The sequence below is a fragment of the Vanessa tameamea genome, chromosome 10 (assembly GCF_037043105.1).
Source record: "Vanessa tameamea isolate UH-Manoa-2023 chromosome 10, ilVanTame1 primary haplotype, whole genome shotgun sequence".
NCBI classification, from domain to species: Eukaryota; Metazoa; Arthropoda; class Insecta; order Lepidoptera; family Nymphalidae; genus Vanessa; species Vanessa tameamea.
Window position 1 is genome coordinate 996,586 of NC_087318.1, and position 24,512 is coordinate 1,021,097.

The 24,512-nt window shown below is 33.0% G+C and overlaps 1 protein-coding gene across 7 annotated transcripts in view; it reads right to left on the reverse strand.

Moving 5' to 3' along the window:
* The window catches only part of Msp300 (Muscle-specific protein 300 kDa), a 180,276-nt gene that overhangs the window by 26,522 nt on the left and 129,242 nt on the right, over positions 1-24,512 (reverse strand). For 5 of the 7 annotated variants that reach the window (XM_026633669.2, XM_026633670.2, XM_026633671.2 and 2 more), the window contains 4 exons: positions 15,740-24,481; positions 14,261-14,371; positions 10,556-10,738; positions 169-10,464 (listed from right to left, as the gene is read on the reverse strand). In XM_026633669.2, coding sequence (XP_026489454.2) covers positions 169-10,464; positions 10,556-10,738; positions 14,261-14,371; positions 15,740-24,481 — 19,332 coding nt within the window. The remainder of the gene's footprint in view (positions 1-168; positions 10,465-10,555; positions 10,739-14,260; positions 14,372-15,739; positions 24,482-24,512) is intronic. The other 2 variants (XM_026633668.2, XM_026633673.2) reach the window with 2 other exon arrangements.

Below are 24,512 nucleotides of genomic sequence, written 5' to 3' on the forward strand. Positions count from 1 at the left end.
AATAAAACAAAATTTCTTCTTAATCAAGGAAGTCAAGGCGTAATTTAATGTTATTTTTCAAATAGTTTTTAAAATATAAGTATTATTAATATATTAAATTACAATCACAATGAAAATAAAAATTACAATGTCAAATCTGTATTGAAATTTAATGAATATAGAAATTACCTGTAGGGCAGAAATATCCCTTTCAATGCTTATAGGTGATACGCAGACGCGAAGTGCTGTAGGCAATGTGTGCAATGCTTGTCTTAGCGCTAGAATGTCTCGCCATTGCGTTGATAGATCTTCTATCAGCTTCTCGCACGTTTGTGACGCTCTTTCTACAACATCGCTTCCGAGGCGCTCGGCTGCTTCACACTCTTCCAAAGTCAGTTGGGCGCGTCGTTGGCTCTTTTGACAACGGGCAATACCGGCTTGCACTTGCACTATTTTCTCTTTCAAGAGCATACTTCTTTCGAGCTCTTCAGCTATTTGATCATCCAGTAATCCAGACTGAGTCAAAAGTGCGCCTAAACGCTCTGATTCCGCGGTGGGAAGTAAGCTTAACCTACCGAGTTCGTTCTGTATTCTGTCGATTCGGCTTGTCATCACTTGAAGACGTTCGATGTACAGGTTTAATTCATCGTCACTCTTGATAACGCCTTTTAGAGCGTCCAACATAGCCCTCAACTCTCTCATCTCATCTTCGAGTATATTAAGCTTTTCACTAGAGGGAACATCGCGATCAGATATGTTTTTGATTGCCGATGTGTGAATGTGACATATTCTTGATGACAAATCTCGCCATTTATCTTCAATTTTGGAGAAGAATTGCCGCTGCACCATTTCATCTGATATCGGTAGTATTTCTAAGGCCTTTTCAAATTGAACTCCAGATTCATTTTTCAAGTTATTATGAACTTCATGTTGTGCTTTTAATTCCCAAAAACGACGAAGGTTACTTGTTGTTGTAATATTTTCAGGGGTTATATGTTCTAGCTCTTTATTTGCTAGTTTCATCCAACCTTCAATCCTGTCAATAAGATTGTCATACGTTACCCAGTTCTCTTTAAACGCTGTTAAGCGTGTTAACCTGGAATCAATGTCTTCTTGAAGTTTAAGTAAAGTATCAAGCGCAACAGAACATTCCGTTTCAAGCCCCGAACAAACAATCAAACCTTGAAGTCCTTCCGTAATAGACAGTAAACGAAGCATTTTAGCATAATGTTGTGATGCGTCAAGGCTTATAGATTGATAGAGATTGATATATTGTTCGTGGTCAATGGATGTTACGTTAGAAAGATCAGGAATTCTTTGTTGAGCTACTCTAAGCCATTGTTGTTCTTCTTTCATACTTTGATCTAGCACACTCCACCTTGAAGCGGCTAAAGTCATTTGTTGAGCGCGACCAGCAGCTCTATCAATAATTAACGTTGCTCTATCATGCAAAGAATGGTGCAATGCTGAGTATTTAGTTCTTGTTTCAGTATCCAAGTTGTTCTCTAGTGATTCAAGAATTGCTCTGCAATGACTTAAGTTTATAAAGAACTTTCTATGTTTCTGGATTTCTTCATAGAGGTGATCTAAGTTAGAAACAATAATTTTTCCATCAAGCAGTGCCTCTGCTACATCAGTAATTTGACCAAAGTCCTGCAAAGTCTGTTCATATTCCTCAGCCAATGACGTTAATTGTAAGAGCCGATCTCTTTCAGTATTAATTGTGTTTTCTATTTGTTTAGTTCCTTCATCTATTGCAAACAGTTTTGTTGGACATTCTCTTTTTGGGTTTATTTCCATAAAGTTACGATAAGTTTGGAACATTTTCTTGGTAAAATCTAAATTATATACATTATCTTTTTCAATCTCATCCAGATTATCAAGCTTTTTCTGTGTGGGATTTTCTGACATTATTAATTCATCTAAGGTAGATTTAAGTTTATCTACAGATAAGTCTAATATTTCAATATCTGACAAAAATTTGTTCCATTCATTTTCCTCTTCCTTTACCTTTTCAGACGTTCTACTTCTATAATAACCAATTGTTTGTATTTGACGCGTGATAGTCTCAATTAAAGTAATAATTTCTTCATTTACTTCCGTTACATATACTATTTCTCTCAGACCTTGAACATAATTTTCTAATGCTTTTACACGTTCAGATTCATTACTTGGTTTATCTCCTTCAATAACTTGTCTTTGAATTTTATATTGAATCTCCTCTAGCCAAATAGATATCGTTTCAATCACAACAATAATACTCTTTTCAATTTTGGTTGGATCGTTGTTTTTTATAGCAGTTTTTATTTCTTCTAATTCTTTGTTAACAACTAAATCATACGATTTCTCTACAGAAGGCTCAATAAGTGCGACAGTTAATGCATTTTCTGATAATTTTTGAGGTTCGCTAAGGTACTGTGTTCTTTTTTCTAGAGTATTAATCAATCTTGCTTTGCCAACTTTTGGTCTAAATATTGTTTTACTTGGAGATGGCGATTTTGATTTAGACCTTTGAACTACATCCGAATAAGTAGGTTTTTGCGCAGTTATATAAATTTCTTGCTGATTTGGTTGAACAGGACTAGCTAGTTGTGAAATACCTTCGTCTATTGAAGAGGTTTCTTTACTAGATAAATCTTCACTTGTTGGCGTAACTGAAAATGATAATTCAGCATTGATAGGATCTGATAAGCTACTCGGTGATTGTAATGGCGAATCTGCCTTTTTCTTGGGTTTTCTTTTCTTCTGCTTATGAGTGTCTTTTATAGGTTGGGAAATTTGCTCTGTTTGTCGTTCATTTTCAATAAAGTCATGTGTGGATCGTGGAATAGAGATTTGAGCTCGCAAATGGATTTCATAAGGTTCGTCGGTAGATGTTGATATCGAATCCTCCGAATAATCTCGTGGAGATGTTTGTTGAATGCTATCGATGGTTGTAATTTCATTTTTATTGCTGTACTCTACTGGCGATAATAATCTATCTTCCTCTTTATAATCTCTAGGCGTAGTTTGCTGAGCATCATCGACAGTGACTATTTCTTTTTTAATTAAATCTAATTGCGAAGTAGGTGTAATATTACTTTCAATTCTAGGTGTAGTTTGTTGGACGTTATCAATCATGGTATGTTCTTTTCTCGTTATATCAGTTTTAGATTTTATTTCAGCGTCATCATTTCTAGGAGTTGTTTGTTGAGTTCTATCAATTGTTGATATTTGACTGGTAACATCTGTTGTAGGCAAGCTTGAACTTTCTTGTTTATAAGATTCTATATCTCCAATTGATAAATCTGACTGCGTAAAGGTATCAACAAGTGGAATTTCAGGGGTTTGAATACTCATCTCTATTAATTCCATAATTTTGGTAGGGGATGTTGATGTTTCTTGATCTACAACATCTTGCTTTACAGTTTGTATATCGGTTTCTGTTGTTTCAATTATTATTTCAGTGCTCTTTTCATCCCTATGTACTTGAGGTAGGGGTGAGGTTTGAATGCCTCGACAATCTCTTTCAACTACTTTATCAACATCGTTTACTGGCGAGGATGTTTGTGAAAATTTGTCATCAGGAGAAACTATATCTCTTGAGATGACTTGGGTGGTGACCTCAGTTTTCATAATTTCTTCCGGTGATTCCGTCCGACTTGTCTGAATTTGTGAATCTAACAAATCTACTTTATCAATAATTTTTATATCGTCCAAAGTTTGAGTGTGGGCTTCAATATCTTCAACAGGTGAAGTCTGAGTTAATATTTCTTTGACAGGAGTGGGAGAAGTTTGCAATTCAGAGTCAATCATCTCTGTCTTGGCAATTTCTTTAATGTCATCATTTTCAACTTCCATTACTTCGGGTGAGGTTTGAACTGAATATTCGCTAATAGCAATTTCTTCAACAATAGGTACTGGGTAAGTCACAGTGGTAGTCACTTCTTTTTGAATTATTTCTGGACTGCTACCAATACATTCCTCGACTATTTTTACAGTATTTATATCGGAAGTCTCACTTATAGTATGATATGATTCCTCTTGAGGTGATGAGGTGGCAATTTCATCCCCAACCTTTGGGCTCTCCGGTTTTGATGCTGTTAATGTTAGATCTTCCAGAATCTTGTCAGTAACGGGAGTCTTTTTCTTACTTTTCTTGGACTTTATTTTCCTGTGACAAATAGGCTCTTCCATTTCCACTGGGGTTGAAATTTCAGTGTCTCCTTCAGTGGTAGTTTGTTTTGGATAATCAGTTTCTTCACTAATCGCGTGAGACTTTCGCTTCTTATGCTTCTTTTTCTTTTCTATTGCTGGTTCTTGGTGTAAAGATAAATCTTCGGGTTCATATCCTTTTTCAGTAATTATTTCGACATCTGTAGATGCGGATAAGGGTTCATCACTGACATCCTTTGGAACTACTTCTACTTCCAATAAGCTTGGGGATGGTTTTGGCGATTCATTCTTTGGCGGAGTTGGTAATTTAATGTAATGGCTCAATGATGAACTTTCTGTACCTTCTATACTTTTATCTGATTCAATATAAGATTCGGTATGAATAGAATCATTGCACGGATCGTTAAGGTCAGGTAACGTTTGCTGATCATCTCTATTTGATTTTTCCGGTATTAACTGAGATTCTGGTACATTTTCCTTAGTTAAATTACATACATCTTTTTTGAGTTGTTCATTAATAATAGTAATTTCAGTTGGCAAATCAGCCTTGATATCTTTTTTAACTATTGATGGTGTGCATGTTTCAAATTCTTCTATTTTAATATTTACTTCAATTTTAGGTTCGTATTTTTTGTCTTTGTCTATTTTTGAAAGAGACATTATCATGTCGACTGTTTGAGATGGATTACATTCACTTTCAGTTTTTTCCAAGTCTCTCTTCAATTCGCAAGCTTGCAATGATTTATCAGGGAAATCGCCTTTCTGTTTTTCACTTTTGAATGAGTCTACACATTGAACAACACTTGTATCTGCATTCATACGTTCTGATTCAATAAAAGCAACAATATCGTGTTTTGTATTTAATTTAGTGGGCGCAGAAACAATATCAACAGAATGTGTATATTCCCATGGCCCAATATTTTCTATGGACACTGGATGACTTAGTATACCTTTTTCTAAAACTTCAGGAGATTCTTGTGAAGGTGATTGAAATGTTTGTATATAGGATATTTCTGGTTCCTTACTTTCAGCATTTATTACAAATTCGCTAATTACAGTTCCTCTTTCTGCAGGCTCTAAATCTACCGATGTTTGACTTTGAGGTCTCAGGGGTTTCTTTGATTTTTCAGTTTGAGTATCACATAATAAAGAAACATTCACTTCGGATATTTGCGAAGTGCTTACTGGGTCATTTAATTGTTTTTTTAATGCTTTTTCTTGAATAAAGATGTCATCCACCGATTTGTCAATGTTACTTTCTTTTAAAATTTCCTTATTTTTCTTTGTTTCCTCAGACAAAAATTCAGCTGTTATATTTTTATTGTTCAATGGATTTTCTTCAGATGTAATAGCTAATTTACTAGGATGTTTAGAAAACTCTTCCTGTTCCTTATCAAGATCTTTTTGCTCAGTAACATTTTTAGTATCTAGCTTAATAGTGGAAATTTCAGCTTCAATATCTGTACTTTCTTTTTTTATGGTGTCTGTAAAATCACTTGCCAGTGCTTTAGATATATCTTGAGCAAATTCTCTACCTTCAGAAATTTCTGGAGTTTGTTTTTCTGGTTTATCATTAGTTATATTTGAATCAGTTAGCTTTAAGTCAATATCAGCTATAATAGTTGTCTCTGGTATATATTCGTTGTCTGAGTTTTCAATAATTTTTTCAGTAACATGTTTTTTTCCATCAATAATATTTACTTGGCGTATAATCTTAATCTGTTTTGTTTGAATACCTTCCTCTTGAATAGTTAATTTTGAATTTCCTTCAAGAATTTCTACTTCATCTGGTTCTTCTACTACTTCTTCCGTTACATGTTCTTTACCATCAATGATTCGTACATGTCTTATGATACGGGTCCTAGTAGTTGTTTTTATTACATCTTGTGATATTTCTTCCTGCCCTGGTATAAGTGTTTGTCCTTCTCGTGAAGAGTTTTCCTCCAATACAGTATTTTGTTCAGCATTCTTCTTTACTTCAAGTGGTTTATGGTGATCAAAAGTTTTGTCGGCATTTACACTATCCTGTTTTTTTTCTAGGGTCTTTTGTTCTTCTTCTAGTAAATATGTTTCTAAAGTCATATTTTCTGTAGCCTCTAAAGGTTTTGAACTGTTTACACCCTCTGTTAGCAAATTGTGAGAATGTTCAGCTTCCATTTCAATAAATCTGCTAGTACTTTCAAGAAGAGATTGATCTTTTGGACTATCACGTGAGCTTTTATCGTCTAATATTAAATCTTTCGTAGTAAGATAATTTTTGTCTGTAATATCTATATTTATCTTGTCTTCCAGGCTAATATCCTTTTGACTTTGGTCATAATCAACTTGTTTTGATTTAAGAAATTTATCTGATTGATCAATTGTAACAAGATGTTCATGTTCTAAAGTCGGCACATGCTCAAAATTTTCGGTCTCAACAATTAAAGATTTATCATCCTTTTGCTGTTCAATCGCTATAGGAAATGAAACGATATTTTCTGGAATCGCTTGGGCTTTGTCTTCAGATTTTGTAATATTTAATGTGTTAGGATGATGTTCTTCCAAGTCTGCTAACACCTGTTTGGTGTGATCCTGAGCACCAATTTGTATTGGTTCTTGAACATCGATAGTTTCAGTTTCATGAACAATTTTACTCTTTTCTGTAGTGTCCAGCTCTATATCTATCACTGGTTCTTGAGATTTCATTAGAGTAATTTCACCTACGTCTACACTTGGCTTTTTCCTTATTGATAAACGGGTAATATCATTTTCAGTATCACCTGTTAAGTTCTCAACAGACTCAAAATCTTTTATATTTGAATTAGCTGTCTCGTATAAATCCAGTTTCTGTTCAACCTTATCAGTTTTCGTTTCATGTGGAAGACTTAATATGGTTGAGTGATTAGATTCGCTTTCAATTAATTTTCTCGAAATGTCAATAGGTGGCTCATTTTCTACAAGTGCTCCAATATTAGATATTATATTTTCCGAAGTTTCTAAAAGATGAGGTTTATCTGTAGTTTCTTTTATTAACTTTGATGTATATGTTATTATTTCCTTAGTATTATTCGTGTTTTTGTTTTCCTCACTTTGTCCGGGAAGTGAAATGTTAGTATTTAATTCAATTGGAAGCGGTTTTTCCGTTGAGATTTCTTTCTCTATTTTTTCATAAGACTTTTGCAATTCTTCATTACGAGGTGATTCACTTCTGAGAAAATCTTTTGTAATATCAACAACAGAACCAATATTTTCATTCTCAGGAATCATAGTTGTTTGTTCATTCGAAATTACCTTCTCTTTAAGTTGTGTGACATCTGGTTTACTCATTTGGACATCTACAGAAGCAGTTACAGTAGATTCGGCTATGTATTCATCATCTGGATCTTCTATTATCCGCTCTACAACATTTTCTTTGCCATCAATGACTTGGATTTGACGTATAATTTTAATCCGTTTTGTTTTAGTACCTCCTTCTTGAACAATATGTGATACAATTGGAGTTCCTTCTATTATTTCTATATCATCTGGTTCTTCAATTACTTCTTCTGTCACATGTTCTTTACCGTCAATAATATGAATGTGTTTTATAATGCGTTTTCTTGTTCTAGTCAACGTTGTGTGCATGTGTATTTGATCTAAAGTATTTGTTTTACTCATTTCTGTCGGTACCACTGAAATTTGTTGCTTAGATTCTACATTCTTTTGCTTTTCTAAAACGTTTCCTGGGTCTAATAATATTGATTGCTTCATTTCATTTTCTATCCAATCTTTAGCTACATCTTTATTATTTTTATCTTGTTTTTCAATATCTCTGCTAGTTTTTGGAATTTCCTGCTCATCTAGCTCCGTTATATGTAATTTGTGACTAATATTAATTTGTTTCATGTTACGCTCATCAATATCATCGGGGTCTTCAACAATTTGCTTTGACTCTATTGTTATTTTATTTTCATCGATTTTATCCGAAGTTTGCACTAACTTTGTGTGGTCAACTTCACTTTCAATTAAATCTTCAGTTTTTACAATACTTTGATCTTGAGTTTCTACATGCTTAGTGACATCAGTAGTAGTAATAGAACTTACCGGATCTACGATCTCAGTAATGTTCAAATTATAACTTGGAGTCTTATTTGATTCAGAGAAAATCTCAAAATCATCGGGGTCTTCTACAACTTGTTCCGTAACGTGTTCCTTTCCGTCGATAACATGAACTTGTCGTATGATTTTAATACGTTTTGTCTGTGTTTCACCTTGTTTTTGGAAGATTTGTGATACTTTTGGTTCGTCATCAGTGATTTCGACTTCCTCGGGTTCTTCAATAACTTCTTCAGTCACATGTTCTTTACCGTCAATAATTTGTATGTGTTTTATAATGCGCTTTCTTATTCTTATTACCTTTTTTGTTACTTTTTGTACAACTGTAGCAATATTTGCAGAGCTCATTTCTAGCATAGAATGCATATCACTGGAAATGAAAGACATTTCACCTCCTGTTAAATTATCATTTTTTTCTAAAGCTATAACATTTGTTAGTGTTGCATTTCTGTCATCACTTTCTTTTTGTAAAAAATCTTTTGTTAAAGTCTGTAAATTTGGTATGTTATGCGATATATTTAACTCTTTAGGTTGTGTTTGATATTTATCTTTCAGGTCTTCGAATTTTTGTTCATTATCTTTTTTAGTATCTTTATCCAGGTCATGGTCATTATCCCCTTTTCGACTACTAGGAGGATAGGATGGTTTGTTTTGGTTATCTGTGTCGTCTTCAGCCGTTATGCCATCTCTTACGTTAATAGATACTCTTGGAATTTGTTCTTCAAATACTTCCACATTATCAGGTTCCTCTATCACCTCTTCAGTGACATGTTCTTTGCCATCGATTATAACAACACGACGAATAATGCGACGCTTAGTTTTTATAATCCGCTTTGTAACTTGTTGAACGACTGCTGTAACACTAGATGCAGACGTTTGGATATGACATGGAGTTTCACCTTCAGCTAATTGTAGTATTTCTTCAGGTTTCATCCCCTGTTCCATTTTAATAATCATATCAGGGTGTGATGTAAACTCTTGTATAGTAACTTCACTGCCAGGGAGTCCAGATATAACTTTGCCATCATAAGTTTGATACTGAATATATCTATTGCTACCATCTTCTAACAATCTTGAGCTTGAACCTGTATCTTCTTTAAGTATCAACTGCGAGAATGATTGATCTTGAGGGATAGTATCACTGGATATAGTTTGCTGAGGTTGAATTATTTGCTGTCGTGTTACTAAAGTTTTCCTTACTTTCCTAACTATTATTCTTTTGGTACCATCAGCATCAACAACAACCTCAGTCGTTGTTTCATCTGGTTCAACCATAACAGTTTCGAATGATTGAGGTAAGCTGTGTGTAATATTAAGCTTAGAATCTTTATACATATTATCATCATTATATTGAGCATCTATAAGTAATGACTGTTCGTCAATCTTTTGGTCTCTCCTTACTGGTCGACTAGCAATTTCAATTGTTTCATGGCCTTCAGAAATTGTCTGTTTTACTTGTATATTTTCAAGAATTTCTTTATCCGAAGACTTTATTTCACTTGTTTGTACTTCTACTTCTTGCGGTGGAGCACAAGTCACAGATACGTCGCGCAATATTTTTTCCTCTGGTTTACATATCACAGATCTGTCAATAACAGAAGGAGCCTCAGACATAAGACTCTTACCAGTTTGCGTTTCAGTAGTAGTACAAGGCTTAACTTGTTCTTCTGTACGAATTTTAAATTCTTCAATTTGCGTTTTTTGGTTTGTTTTACTTGGTCCTGGAGTAAGTTCACTTTTAGCTATAGAAACAACATCACTTTCTAATTTTTCCACTGCTGATTCATTCATTTTCAATTCTGGGTTATCACATTCACGCGGAGATACAATTTCTTCCGGCATTGAAGTCGAATCAATAGTTCTATCTGTTTGTGATAGATCATCGTCCAGACAGGAAGGTGCATTCCTCATTTGTTTTAACATATGTCTCAATCTCAATATTTCTAAAATGACTAGACTTTTGGTTTCTTCTAATGTTTTTATAGTTGTATGTAAATTTTGTTTCAATTGACTAGAATCTTCACGAATTACCTCAATAATAGAATTAATTAAGACTTCGTACTCCTCATATTCCTTAATATACCTTTGATATACTTCAATATACCTAATAATATCATTTTCAGTACATACGTTTAACTGATTTGTGGATTCTTTAAGCTCATTATTAATTTCTTCAAGCCAATGATCAAGTTTGGCTATTTTTTGTTTTTGTTCTTCCATTTCTTTAGTTTGACGTAACAATTCGCCCTTCGCATCCTGTAAATAAATTTAGGATGTATATTTAATAATTATACAATATACTTACACTAATATTTTTATTTTTATATTTATTTTTATTTTAAATAACCTTGCTTACATGAATCGTGGTCAATCCTTGCCGGGCTTGCAGTAGCAATCTTGTGATTCGCGTCTTAATCATTGCGATCTCTTTTAGAAGCGTTTGAACCTCGGATTCGTGGCAGAATTCCATAATCTTCTGCTCCAAGAGATTGGCAGCCTCCTCACACTTGACTAGAATAGTTATGCCCTCCTGAAATTTTAAAATAATATATTTTTTAATTATTATGAAATAAAGGTAATATCGTTGATAAATAACACAACATTCATTGTTCAAGTAATTTACATAAAAGATAGCTCAGATCAGTGTAAATAGAAAAACATATTTATACTAATATTATAAATGCCAAAAGTAACATTGTAACTCTGTAAGTTACCCCTACACGTTTTAAACGCTAAACCAATTTAGATGAAATAATAATAAAAAATGAAGATAGTTTGAGTCTTGGGGAAGGCCATATGCTACAATTTCGAATTCAACCCTCGAAGAGGAAAAATTGGAGATCACGATTTATGTGCTCTAGGTATAGTTTTATAAATTTAAAGTAAAGCCGAAGGTTTCGCTAGTAATACATAAAAAAAAAAACAAATATTTCTCAGGGTGACGTAAAAACTATTGCTATTATTTCTTGTCGTATTATCTTATTGAGACAGTGCGATGAATAATGATGTCACTGATCTATATTAAGATATTTAAATTCAGATGAAGATTACAAAATCAACTGCTTATACTTAATAACTATATACATACATAATTATAGCTACAATATTAATTAGATATATATAATATAGAGAAGGTGACATTCATTTCTTTAATAATAGAAAAATAAACTAATCACTCCAAGCTTCATAAAGTTAATATTTTTTTAAACAAATTTGCGCAATTCATTTTCATTACCGAAACTAATCTTTACTAAGAGCCTTTGCTCTTTATCAGTATGTACATAATATGTCTACAACAGACAAAAATTCTTGATGTTTTTTTTTAATTCTTGACAACTTTTGAAATAAAATATGGACTAAAAATGCGTTGTTGGAATTTTCCTCTAAATAAATTAAGCTACAGATACCTTTTAATGGCCAATAAAATATGGTAAGTACAAAACAATTTCGCCGTGACACTTGAACACAAAATAATAAGGGAAACCTAACCGTTCATAGAAAATAATCTCATACATTAAGACTAACTTTTTCCAAAATGGTTTAGCGTCGTAGTCTTATCAGTTAGTTTCGACAAATATTTGACCATTCCTTAAAATCATTTCTGAAAGAATATTATTCATGAATTTAATCATTCATATCCAATTGTTTCCCATTGAAGATATAATTACGTGCTGCAATTGTTCCTAGGTTATATTGGGTATGATATCATTCCTATAATTACTTATATACATCACATCATTTAGTCACGTACCGTTTGCCTTAATAACATCTTTATTTTTTACAAAATGCTTTAATAAAACATTCTGTCTTACCGTCATAGCAGAACAACTTTTAAATGAAACTTTTAACTTCATAAATTGATTAGCCTATTTCAGTATTAATTAATAATTTTGTTTTGTTTTTTTTTTGTATTTTGTTTTTAAGTTTCAGAGAAACTGCATGTTTTCTTTGATGTATAGTTTTTCAAAATATGTATTATTGAAATGAGCAATAACCCCATAGATCGTAATTTTTCTTCGAATTTTAGTACAGTATTGACTAAATATAGAGATAGATAATATCGAAAGAATCAACAAGAAACTTTGTTATTATTAATTTAAACGTGTTATAATTTGATAAGTATTATTCTAGGTTACAATTTTAAAGCATTTAAATTGACTTAAGTTTTTTTGTGTAAGCATTAAATGTTAACTAAAATGTTTCATTAATAATAATGTTAATCTTTTTTATTACCGTAGTAATACAATTATTTTATTATATTAATATTTTTCGGAAAATTACTTCGAATATTTGTTTCCTAGATTCGACTTAATACTCACATTATCTCCTGATTTTTTATTATACGTTTATTTTTGTTATGATTTTTATAACTGAACAGAAAATGCACGTTTCATAAAGATTAAGTACACTTTAAATTATAAAATAATTAAAAGTTCAATATAAAACTGCATACAGCTGAAAACGGCCGAGTATTTTATTGATTTTAATTTAATTATTTCACTTACTTCACAATCTTGTACAGCACTCACGTTTCGTAATCGATAATTTAATTAATTTAAATCGAATATATAATATTCGGTCGATTTTTCGTTTATTCGATTCGGGAGCTAGTTGTAAGTACCGCGAACTAGTGCCCTACTGAATGGTGCCAAACACAACATTCATATATTTAACGCTGTCGTAACTCGAAAACGGTGACATCATTTTATGAGTAAAATGCACATGAAGGTGATAAATGTCACTTCAATGGTGCTTTATCTCACAATCATTTTGGATACGTTGTTATCTGTGTATTGTTTAACCAAATTGAGAAGACTGCGTACACCTAACCTAAACCTGCCTACTCTATCCCTTTTGATTTCAAGGACATATTAGGAAAATATGAATGGACGTCTCATTTTTAGTGAATTTTTTTTAAGAATCATTTTTATAAATAACATAATTCATTATATGTACATATATACAACACGATACAGGTATGCTGGTGTGGCGTGCAACGATAATCTTAAGGAAATTGTTGTAGTTTTATATATTTTTTATTTCTATTAGTGCACGCATTTTGTCTTTAATCTAATTTATTATTTTTATTGATATTCGAAGTGTTTCTAATTTTGTTTTTATTTAATAATATGAATATTAGGTACTTGAATCACAAAGTAAATAAGCTTGGGATGATTATATTAAAATGTATAAATAGTAACACTGTTAAGTATTCATGATTATTTATTAATACGAAACGAACATAGCATTAACCAGCTGCATTTGAAATTGTCTCAATAAAACCAATAGCTATAACGTTTAAAGATTTATAAACAAATGTGGTCATAAAACCGGACATAAATTAAAACGTATTTAAAACAGACGATGATGTAGGAATGTACGAACACGGTTATTTAAGTCACTGACGTAACAATGTGAATTCTAGTTTTGTTTACATTGAGGCTTCGAGTGAATAGCATGATGGATAACGAAAATGTTTAAACAGCAATGTTCAAATTTCTCTAAAAATATACAGGATTAATTACACCTAAATATGAAATTTTACAGAAAGATTTATAACTACAATAGAGATATTGTGTGAGAACACACTTGGTATTTAATAAATCGAATGATGAATCATCCTTAAAAATCGGTTGGAATATTTAAACTCTGATATCATGAACGCATTATAAATTTTAATTGGGTAGATCCGAATTAACATTTATATCTGTATAATTTATAATATATAACAATACTGTAAAATATGTTACATCAGAATTCAGAAACATTTAGACGAGACCCAAATAGCGTGTCCAAGAATAGTGTAGCTACCGAACGTTTCAGAAAGTCAATGCTCGTTCTACATTCAGATAAACTACGTTTGCTTTGTCATAATTACAAAGAAAATAAAGACATACGACAGATCAAAAGAGACTAAAGACAGAGAATCAAAAGATAAACGATAAAATTCGATTTTAAATGAAGATGGACTTTTATCGATTGATGGTTGCGCGTAACCGTTGATGATTTCGAAAGGAATTAATGTTATATTTACAGTGATAATGTAACTTACCCGAAGTCCTTCCTCCATAGCGTCAAGGCTTTCGTCCGGAAGATCAGATAGATTCGCTTGCACAATTTTGACTTCCTCGAGCAGCGTTTCAATATCGTTAGATAAGTCATCCTGAGAACACACCTCTATATTAGCCACACTTAGTGCACATCTGTCTACTGAGTAAGGCGAAAATAGATTTTGAAATAAACTATTTCGATTTTTAAGCACTATATCAATATTTTAATTTTTTTATTTAGCTAGAAAGAATACAATTCATTTAAATAATTTCAAAATCTATTTATCTGTTAAGTTGCAAGCATTCTGGGGAAAGGGTGAAAAGTCATATAGCATTCCAAATATATAAAAACCGATATCAGGAACTGTTAATTTTTATAATCGATTTATTTTTGTTCTAACAAAAACAATCCAATATAATTCTTAAATAATAGTTATAAGTCAATGCATTCCCAAAATCGGTTTTGAAACAGCAACAACAAAAACATCAAATAAAAACAACAATTAATTTGAAATTGATTGGCATGACATGCTTTGTACACGTTTTAGCATTCGTGGAAATCATTCTGTTACAACATCGAGAATTTAGGCTTAAAACTGAAGTACATTCCACAATAAATCTATACGAAAAAAATGAACAATACACTTTTCCCAATATTCAAATACACGAAAACAAATGTAGCAGTCACGAAACAAAAGACTTTTACTAAATATGCAAGTGGAAAAGCTGTTTTTTCTAATAATAAAGGCAACAAAATCGAAACAATTTCGGCAAAATAATTAATAAAACAAACAAAGTTGCAAACTTACACAAAATTAAAATCATTCAAACTTGTACCTCATTCGTTTTCTTTTCATTTTACTGGCTTAAGTTTGCTTTTGTGTTGAATCTCATCCACAAAGTTATCCACAATATAGGATCGATTCCAATAATATAATTGGCAATCCGTCAAATAGATATTAGAAACGTAAGTATAATCTGTTTTGACTGAATAATTTTAAGCCCAAAATAAAGCATCTAAAATACAATGAAAGCGTCATTACTATCGTTCGTCTTGTAGAAGTCAAAATGTTGACTATCAAATTTATATTGCGGGTTAATGATTACCTCATATGTGAAAATATATAGTTAATGAAATAAAACAATACTTGCACACCTTTTATTAGAACGTTTATTTCATTACAATAAATTGAGTATATAATATCAATGACTATTAATTATATTAATCCGACTAGACATGACTAGATTTCAAATACAATATACTTCAGAAAACTATAAATTATTTTAAAATGCGTAAACTCAAAGAAAGCTTAGAAGTGATGGCCAAAAAATTGCAACTACAAGACGATCGGCAGATTTGGCAGACGACAATATACAATACAAATCTTTGTAAAAAGTGAAATTAAGAATTTTGTGAGAATATCATGCCAAACATAAATTAATAAGTGTAATGTTTTACAATACGACTGTAGCTCAGTCACCTTGGCTGCCTTCCGGATTCTTTCTTCTTTGGGCTCCTCCTGTGTGGGTGTGGGTGGGGTAACGGTCTCGAGGGAAAGGGCTGTTAGTGTATCCTCTGGTATGTCGACATCTATTTGAGTGGTGTTCTCGTTTGACGGATTCAACAAAGAATCAGTAGGCGTTTCTATGCTCAAATAAGAACTGTGATCTTTCCAACTACATATTCCTCCCGGAAGGTCCATTGAAATATAGTTAGAATCGTAAGGCAAACTAGACTGACGCGAATCCTTTTCTTCTGTATCAGAAGAATGACCAGACCTACCATTAGGATCACGATCTTTATCATTTTGATCATTTATTGATATATCACTCGGAGAATTATTAGACTTCTTATTTTTATTTGATATTGAAATAAAGTACTGACATTCAGCATCGTGATAAATATATTTCTCAGGCCAAAATGAGTTATCGTTTTTAAGATTTGATTCTAAGTTAGAACATTTATTTTTGGAAACCAAATTATCGTCTAAATTAAGCTTTGTGTTTTGTTCAGCGAGAAGTTTTTCAGCGTCATCTATCGCGAATTTATTACACAACAATTCATCTGATTTTAGATGTGATAAGTTGTTAGTGATGAAATTGGATACATTGTTAGTAGATAATGTGTCGGTGTCAGTTAAAGTTGGAGTACATATATCTGTTGTTACTATGTCAAATATTTCGGTTTTTGTGATTTCCGGCTCTATACACAACTGAGCTTCTTGTTCTTCAACATTGAGAGTATTTTTATTAAATTGGTGTTGTCGTGTAATATCTTCCTGATTTTCTTCTGACAATGTTTTAACTGAATCGGAATCACCCAATACTGCATCGATCATGCTGACACTAACATGCTGATCATTAAATGAATAAGCGCGATCGTCAATCTTTGTTGATTTTGGCTGCGTTAACAAATCGTCTGACTCGGAAGAAGCTAAAAGAGGACTCATATTATCGAGTATTTCATCATGTAAATCTTCAGAAAGTGGGTTCGCTTCCAATAATTCTATAGGAATTTCATCACTCGTAACGGAGTTATCATTTTCTGGCAATAACATTTCTTCGATTTCTCGCTGTATGTCTGCTATTTTACTTTCAAGCGATTGCTCATCAGAAATATTTTCTTCTGCGATAGGTGTTTGAATTTCAAAGTCTCCTCTCTCTTTGGAGTTATTTTCCTTTGGATCAATATTCTTATTAGAAACCTCAGTATCTTTAAAAATAAGATCATCATCATTACGAATATTTTTAGAAGAATTTTCACTAAGAGTGAATTGCGCCTCTTCGAAATTGCCGTCAGTAACTTCAATTGTTAAACTCTCATCTAAATTGCTTAACTCTAACTCACTTGGACCAACTTTCCAAAACTGAGCTTCTGAATAAAATCTATCTTTGATAGGTGTTTGCTGAGATTCAGGCGTCGATACTGGAGTTTTTACAACTCTATGGCATTGATCTTTCTGATCATGTTCTGTTGAACTCTTTTCTGTAGAAGATGATATAACTGTTATGTCAGTAGAAGATGATTTGTTTTCTGGTTTCCTGTCCTTCTTCTTTTTCTTACTTTTCTTATGTTTTTCGGGAGATTCTTTTAAAGTCTGAGATTCTTCTACATTATCTTCTAATTGAATATCCATATTTTCTATTGACTTATTTGATTTTTCTCTCGATTTTGGTGATCGTTTCTTAATATCTTTTTTTATTGACGGTTTTTCTTCATCTGATGTGCTTAAAGACATTTTTGACGGAGGATTGACTTTTTCTTCTTTAGCTTTTGCTGGACGACTTTTTCTTTCTTTTGCTAAAGATTCTTTTTCATCATCTGACAAACTACTCTGAATGTTTTCATCTTCCGGCTTTAAAGTACTTGTCAGTGCATCAAATCTATTTTCAGACTTATCGCGAGCTATTGTTTTTTGTGTAGGCACTCTTGAAACTGACGTTGAACGACACTCCCTGGATCTTGATCTTGATCTTCTATTTCTATCCACTTTAATGAACCCCTCTGCATCCACTTGTAAATCCGATGTATGTAAATCGGTATCAGACTCGTCAACTAATATAACCGGTGCTTTATATTCATGTGTTTGAATTATTTTTTGTTGTTTATTTTCTGGTTTCGGTGTTCTATCAGGTGATGGTCCACTACTTGCTACTATTTTAGCCCAGGAACTAAGATTTTCATCATTATTTTTTAAGGTTTCTTCGTCTACTTCCATAACATTACTTTCATTTGATTTTATAATAGATTGAATAGGTTCTTCAAATGCAGGTTGAATTATTTCTGGTTCTTTTTGTTCTAATATTATTATACCTTCAGCTACAACTTCTGCATACGATTTACCCTCTTCTGCAGCTTTAGCCCAAACATTGACTGGCTCCAAAGTAGGTGCTATCTCACTAGGGGTCTGCTGTTGATCTTTCTCAGTGCTTTGTGCTCTAGGGAAATTCTTTTTATCTTCCTTTTTCTTTTTCTTACTTCGTTTTGATTTTGTTTCAATATGTTCTTCTCGAAGAACTATAGTTTCATCCTTGATTATGCCTTGTAAATTTTCTTTTTCAAGCATATTGGATTCCTTTAGATCTTTTGGAGTTTTGGCTAAAACTGATGAATACATAATACTAGCAGACACCACAGTATCTTCTGAACGTAAAAGTATTGATTCTGTAGATTTATTTCCTTGTTCTGGTTGTTTGGAATTATTATCTTGTTCACTGGTATCAGGTGATTTATTTTTAGATACAGTCGCATCAGTGGATTGATACATATAAGAAGGGGTGAATTCCGGTGCATCAGCTGATAAATTTGAGTACAGAACAGTGTTCGAGTAGGAGGGTTTAAATTCAGGAATGGAATCAATTTCAGGAAGTAGATCATGCAAACTGTGAATAGGAGATTTTTCAGAACGAATCAAGGTTTCCGTAACATTAGTATCATTTTTAGTAGAATCATCGCTTGTTGTTTTAGTATTAGGCTCTAATGCAGATTTTATTTTAATATTAGAATCCGTACTTTTTATATCATAAGGTGGGTATTGCGTATCGTCAGATTGAGAAGTAAAACATTTAGATACGGGTAAAGCACTACTTTTTTCGACTTCAATGAATGCAGCCGAGATAGAGTCAGGCTCAGAGTGTTTTTTCATATCAGTAAATATTTGCGAAAATTGTTCTTCTTGTTGCACTGTGCTAGCTTCTGGAACTATTTCATAATCAGCTTCAATATCAACTGCTGTTTCAAGATTCTTTAAAGTCTCAACTGAACTTAATTTTTTGTCCTCAAATATTTCAAAAGCGGCATTATTATCAGATATTGGACTCTCCTGAACCACATTATCAAGAGTACTAGTTAATATTGTAACGTCTTCAATTGTTTCATCGATCAATTTAATAGCGTCCTCAACTAATTCTGAAGAATTTCCTTTTTCAAAATCTATTTTTTTATCAGAAATCAACAAGCAAGATTGTGGTTTGTCTCCTACCATATCTACCAAAACAAATTCGTCATCATCATTATCATCATCATCAATGGCCAATACTGTATCAATAGTAGTTATTGGTGTCTCCTTTACTTGTAATGTCTCTTCTATATTAGTCTTAACACCATAAACCATGGGCACAAGTGAATCCGTAATTTCTTCTGGTGTTTTAGGACTATCATGGGAAACGACATCTATAATATTTTCGATGTCTGTTTTTTCTGCTATAACCTTTTCTTGAATTATCTGTTCAAAAACTGTATCTTCGTTTACAATTCCTTCATTATTTTTTGGTATTTCTTTACTAGCTGCAATAGTTGCAGAATCATCTACACATATTCTTGAAACTTCCTCGACATTACTGTCTTCTTTTTCTTGAGACAAAGTTTTTTGATATATATTAGACGATTTGCTTTTAGACAGAACTAGTTCCTTATCTTCCACTACTTTAGTGCATTCTTGATCCTGTATTCCATAAGGATATACATTTAATTCGGATGATTTAATTTCCGGATCTACAGTAGTTTCAGTACTTGTTGCTAATAACATCTCAGCATCCTTTAATTCGTGGTAGTTGAAAACAGCTGTGTCCACTGTGAAATATTTTTCCGTTGATAAAGATATGGGCTTTGTAGTTTCACAAATTTTGTACTCAGGCAAAGGCTTATCACTTGTAACTATAGACTGTTCTAAATCCTGTTTTAAGTCATCTTTTTCGGTTGTGTCGTGTAATTTTTTAATCTGGGTAGTCACTAATAATCGTTCTGCGTCTACTAGTTCTTGATAATTATGTCTTGGAATTTCGTGTTGATGGCTTAGATTAGGTAATAATTCGTTAACATTATTATTTAAATTTTTTACTGGTTCATTTGTAGCAACTGGACTTTGTTCGCGAGATTTTATTATTCCAAAAATATTTTCTGCGTCAGCAATTTCTTGGTAACTCTGTCGTGGTTCCTCGACAGGAACATAATTTCTTGTCATTTCGTTTCCAGGGAGTTTTATGTCTGCATTTTGAACAATTCCATGTGCCTTTGTTAAGCCAAGTAAATTTTCCGCATCAGCAATATTTTGGTAGTTTTGATGCAGTGGTTCAAATACCTGACATGTAAGTTTTGTTATAGCATCGTCATTTTGTAAATTACTTATAACATCATCGTTACGTTCATGAGCAACAACATTACTAACAAATACAACAGCTTCTACTTTTTCTGTTTCTTTTTCATGTATATCAAGTTCTGCTCCTTCTACTGTTTCGTTAATATTACGCATTTCTTTTGATTTAATTTTTCCTAATAAATTTTCACCATCAGTAATTTCTTGATAGTTGTATCTTAGTTGTTCGGATATCATGTTAATAACTCTTGTATTTTCTTTTAGTGTGTCAATTTCATCACTTTTTTCGTGCGAAATTCCTGAATTATTGGATTGTTCAAGAGATTTTACTGAAGAATTATCAGTTAGCAAAAGTGCATATTGATGTTCTGAATTCTGTAATTCTTTGTAGTTCGAGCATGACATATTATTTTGTTGGGACGGAATATATAAAGTACTTTCAACGTCATCGTTAACATCTATACTTAAAGCAGACAGCTCGCTAGGCTGTTCATGGTGTAATAATTGTGATCGTGACATTTCATTTTCCGAGCTTGTCGTTTGCAACTCTTTAAGCTCTAACTTCTGTTTATTTTTTTCATTTAAAACAAATTCATAGTAATTGTACTCTAAAAGTTGATAGTCAAGACCAACTGCATAAGGCTTAATTTCTGCATACAATTCAATAAAAGGGGTTACTTTAGTATTTTCAACAAGCCTTTTGCGTTCTTGTACGGATCCAAATATGATTTGTTCGACAATGTCTTGTGATCCATCTTCTTCAACATTGTCATACATCATTTTTGTTTGGTTTACCTCATCAGTTGTATGAGTTTTAATATTTTCCATTAATCCTGAACTTCTAACATCTTCCTGAAGGTTCAATGAAACACTTTTTGAAGTAACATCTTCTGATTTATAGTCATGTTTTACCAAATTATCCACGTCATGCATTTCTTTGACTGATTTGTTAAAACTTTGTTCTTTTACAATTATTTTATCAGTCAGTGAATGACTAACCGATTCTATATTTTTAGCTTTTGACGTTGATTCAATTTCATCTTTATTAAAGTTGCATGTTTTATCAATCGATTTATTTTCATCTGCGCTGAGACATGTTAGTGTATTTGCATCCTTGTTTTCTTCCAAAGATGTTTCTTCTAAGGAATTACATTTGCTATTGAACACTTTAACAGTTCTAATAGGAGGTAGCCTTTTCTCTTCGTGAGTAATAAGATAAATTTTACGTGTTTCTAGTTCTTGATCAACTGGTTTATATAGAGTTATTTCTTCAACAACATTTACTGAACGCTCTTTCTGTGCGTCAGTTGAAAAGAATTTATCATTATTATTTTGTTCACTAATAGATGTAGCTATAGTTTCAATATTTCCTGCCAACGATTCGTTTGCTTTGCCTAAGCCTTTATCTTCGTCTGGTTGTACAGTTATATCAGAAGACACACGATCTTCGAGTTTATCATTTTTATCTTTAAGAGGATTTGATATTTCTTGTAAAATAGTTACTTCAGACGCAACGTGTGTTACGGATCTGCTTGAGATTTTGCACTCTTGATCAGGTTCATTTATTGGTTCAATAGCAGATTCTGTGATTTTGTCTTCTTCTGCCATTAATGTATTCCAATCCATCGTTATAATGCTGCTTTTTACAGCGTCTGGTACATTCTTGGTAACAAGGTTAGAGTTATTACCTTCCACTTGCTGTGTAAAATCTGACGTATTCATAGTCTCAGCGCCAGTCTTTTTAAGCTGCTGAACTAGAGCGGGGTCATTTTTTATTTCTTTAGATCTATGTCCTTTTTCTTTTTTAGATTTATCTTTTTGCTCAATTTCTTTTAGAGCTGCATCTATTTCATCATCAACCGCAGACTTGATTTTCTTGCTCTTAGATTTCTTTTTGTTAGATTTAGTATCTTTGCAGGATTGCTCGTCCATAATCAATGTTTCAGATTCCTTTTCCGTTTCTACCATAGATACTTCTGGTTCTGATTGTTTATTTACTTTTTTTGACTTTGGTTTCCTCTTAGACTCAACTAAATTTTCTGCTGTAGGAACAACATCACTTAGTTGTTTTTCTTCTACAGCTGCGATAAAACTATCAACCACAGTTAAATTATCAGTTTCGCTTAATTGCTTTTCAATAACATTAATTGTTTTGTGAACGTCTCCGATTTGAGAAAAAGTTTTCATTTCTTCAGTTATATTTTCTCGTAATGAAGCATCATTCTTTTTATTTTTCTTTTTCTTTTTTTGTTTTATTGTTTCAATTTCAATATTAGATGTATCATTTTCTTCTTCACATAAAGATACTTTTTCAGAAGTCTTTGAAGGAACAACATCAAAATCAGTTTGTGATGTTGATTGTTTATCGTCTGTTTTTATTAAATCATCATGTTTAGATTTATATTCTGAGACGGTTATATCGACTGAGGTGTTAAGAAGTAAGTTTTCTTTATTAATATCGTCAGATTTTAAGTCGTCTATCTTAGAAGCATCCGAAGTTTTAACTTTTTCTAATAGGTTTTCAGACATATGTGAAGATTTTAATATTTCAGAAATAACATCTGCGGTAAAATCTTTTTCACAATCTTGCAAGATTTTCTGTTCAGTATGTTTAAGAGATTTATCTTCACTTTCAACTGTTTCAGTTTCAGATAGTAAGTGTTTCTTCAACTTTTCTTGCAAACTTTTCTGAGTTTTCTTTTTCTTATTTTTATTAGATATATCAGTTTCTTTAGGCTCCACTTTTAATTCATGCGGTGTAGAAGTATATGATATATCTTTATTATCCATGGCATCTTTGCTCTTGTCTCGTAAGTCTTTGACTCTTTTCTTTTTATGTTTATCCGATTCTTCAATTTCTTTAAGTGCTTTTTCGATCTCATCTTCTGCACTTTTTGTTTTTTTTGGTTTTTGTTTCTTTTTAGTTCTCTTTTGTTCGGTTTCTTGTACATTGTCTGTGTGTGCTGTTAAATGTTCTACATTTGTATCGTCAGTTTCTTTTACACAATCTTTTATAGTCTGATGGGACTTATCTTCAAACTTTTTATATATAATTTCTTCCGAAATTTTCGAAAATTGTAGTTCAGTAGAAGGTTTATCTATTTCCACAACATCTGCAGTATCATCAAAGTCTTGAACTTCTATTACTTTTTTCGACAATTTCTTCTTTTTTAACATTTGCACGTCATGAGCCTTTGTAGGACGTTTTTCGGGAGCTCTACGTTGCCTAGGCATATCTCTAGATCGACTTCGTTGAGATGGTCTCTCTGGCCTATCAATTTTTGTTTTCAACGAATCCTTTGTCTGAACTTTTGGTTCATAAGAAACAGGTGGACATTTTTCCACTTCAACGACAATTTCTTTTACCATTTCGACTTGTGCAACTTGTGGTTTTGCCAGGGAGACTATACTTTGCGTCTTTACTTGTTTGCGTAATCCTAGGGCTAGAATTTCCGCATAGGACAAATCATGTGCTTTACATTCCTTGGCCGATATCTCTATTGAGCTTGATTCGGTCTGAGGAGATTCCTGTGATATTAGTTTCATTTCACTATCTTCATATTTTTCAGGCTGCCCAGAGTAATAGTCGTGCAATTCACTCGTTTCGGTGACATATACATCATTTGCATCACTGGCGATCAAATCGCACTCACTTATTTCGCACACGATCTCACTGATGCCTTTCGGCTCACAAGACTCGACCGGGTAATCGGTAAGAGAGCGAGGTTGCACCGGACTGATAATTTCACTCTGATTCTTGTCATCGGAACTCGCGTCTCCTGACCGGGAACGCTCTCGCGTTTCTATAGGCTCATATCGCATTCTGCGCGTGGGGAGCCGTTGAGTGCTCGCAGGGCGGTCAGCTGGTGAGGCGGAGCGCGAGCCGTGACCTTTCACTATCTCGGCGTAGGTGGTGCCGCCCGGCAGCCAGGCGGGCACGGTGGGTGGGGCGAGCGCGCGCGACCGCCGCTCGGGTGAGCGTGGTCGGCGGTTGGCGCGCGCGCTGTCGGCGCTACACACGAGCATGGCCAGAGTGGCGGCCGGGTCCTCGTCACCCGTCGGCATGGCGAAGTACGGGTCGATCTCGTAGATGCACCGAGTCAGCTCTTCGATTCGCCGCCCGACCTCCTGATACGCAAGTACGGACAATACATGATTT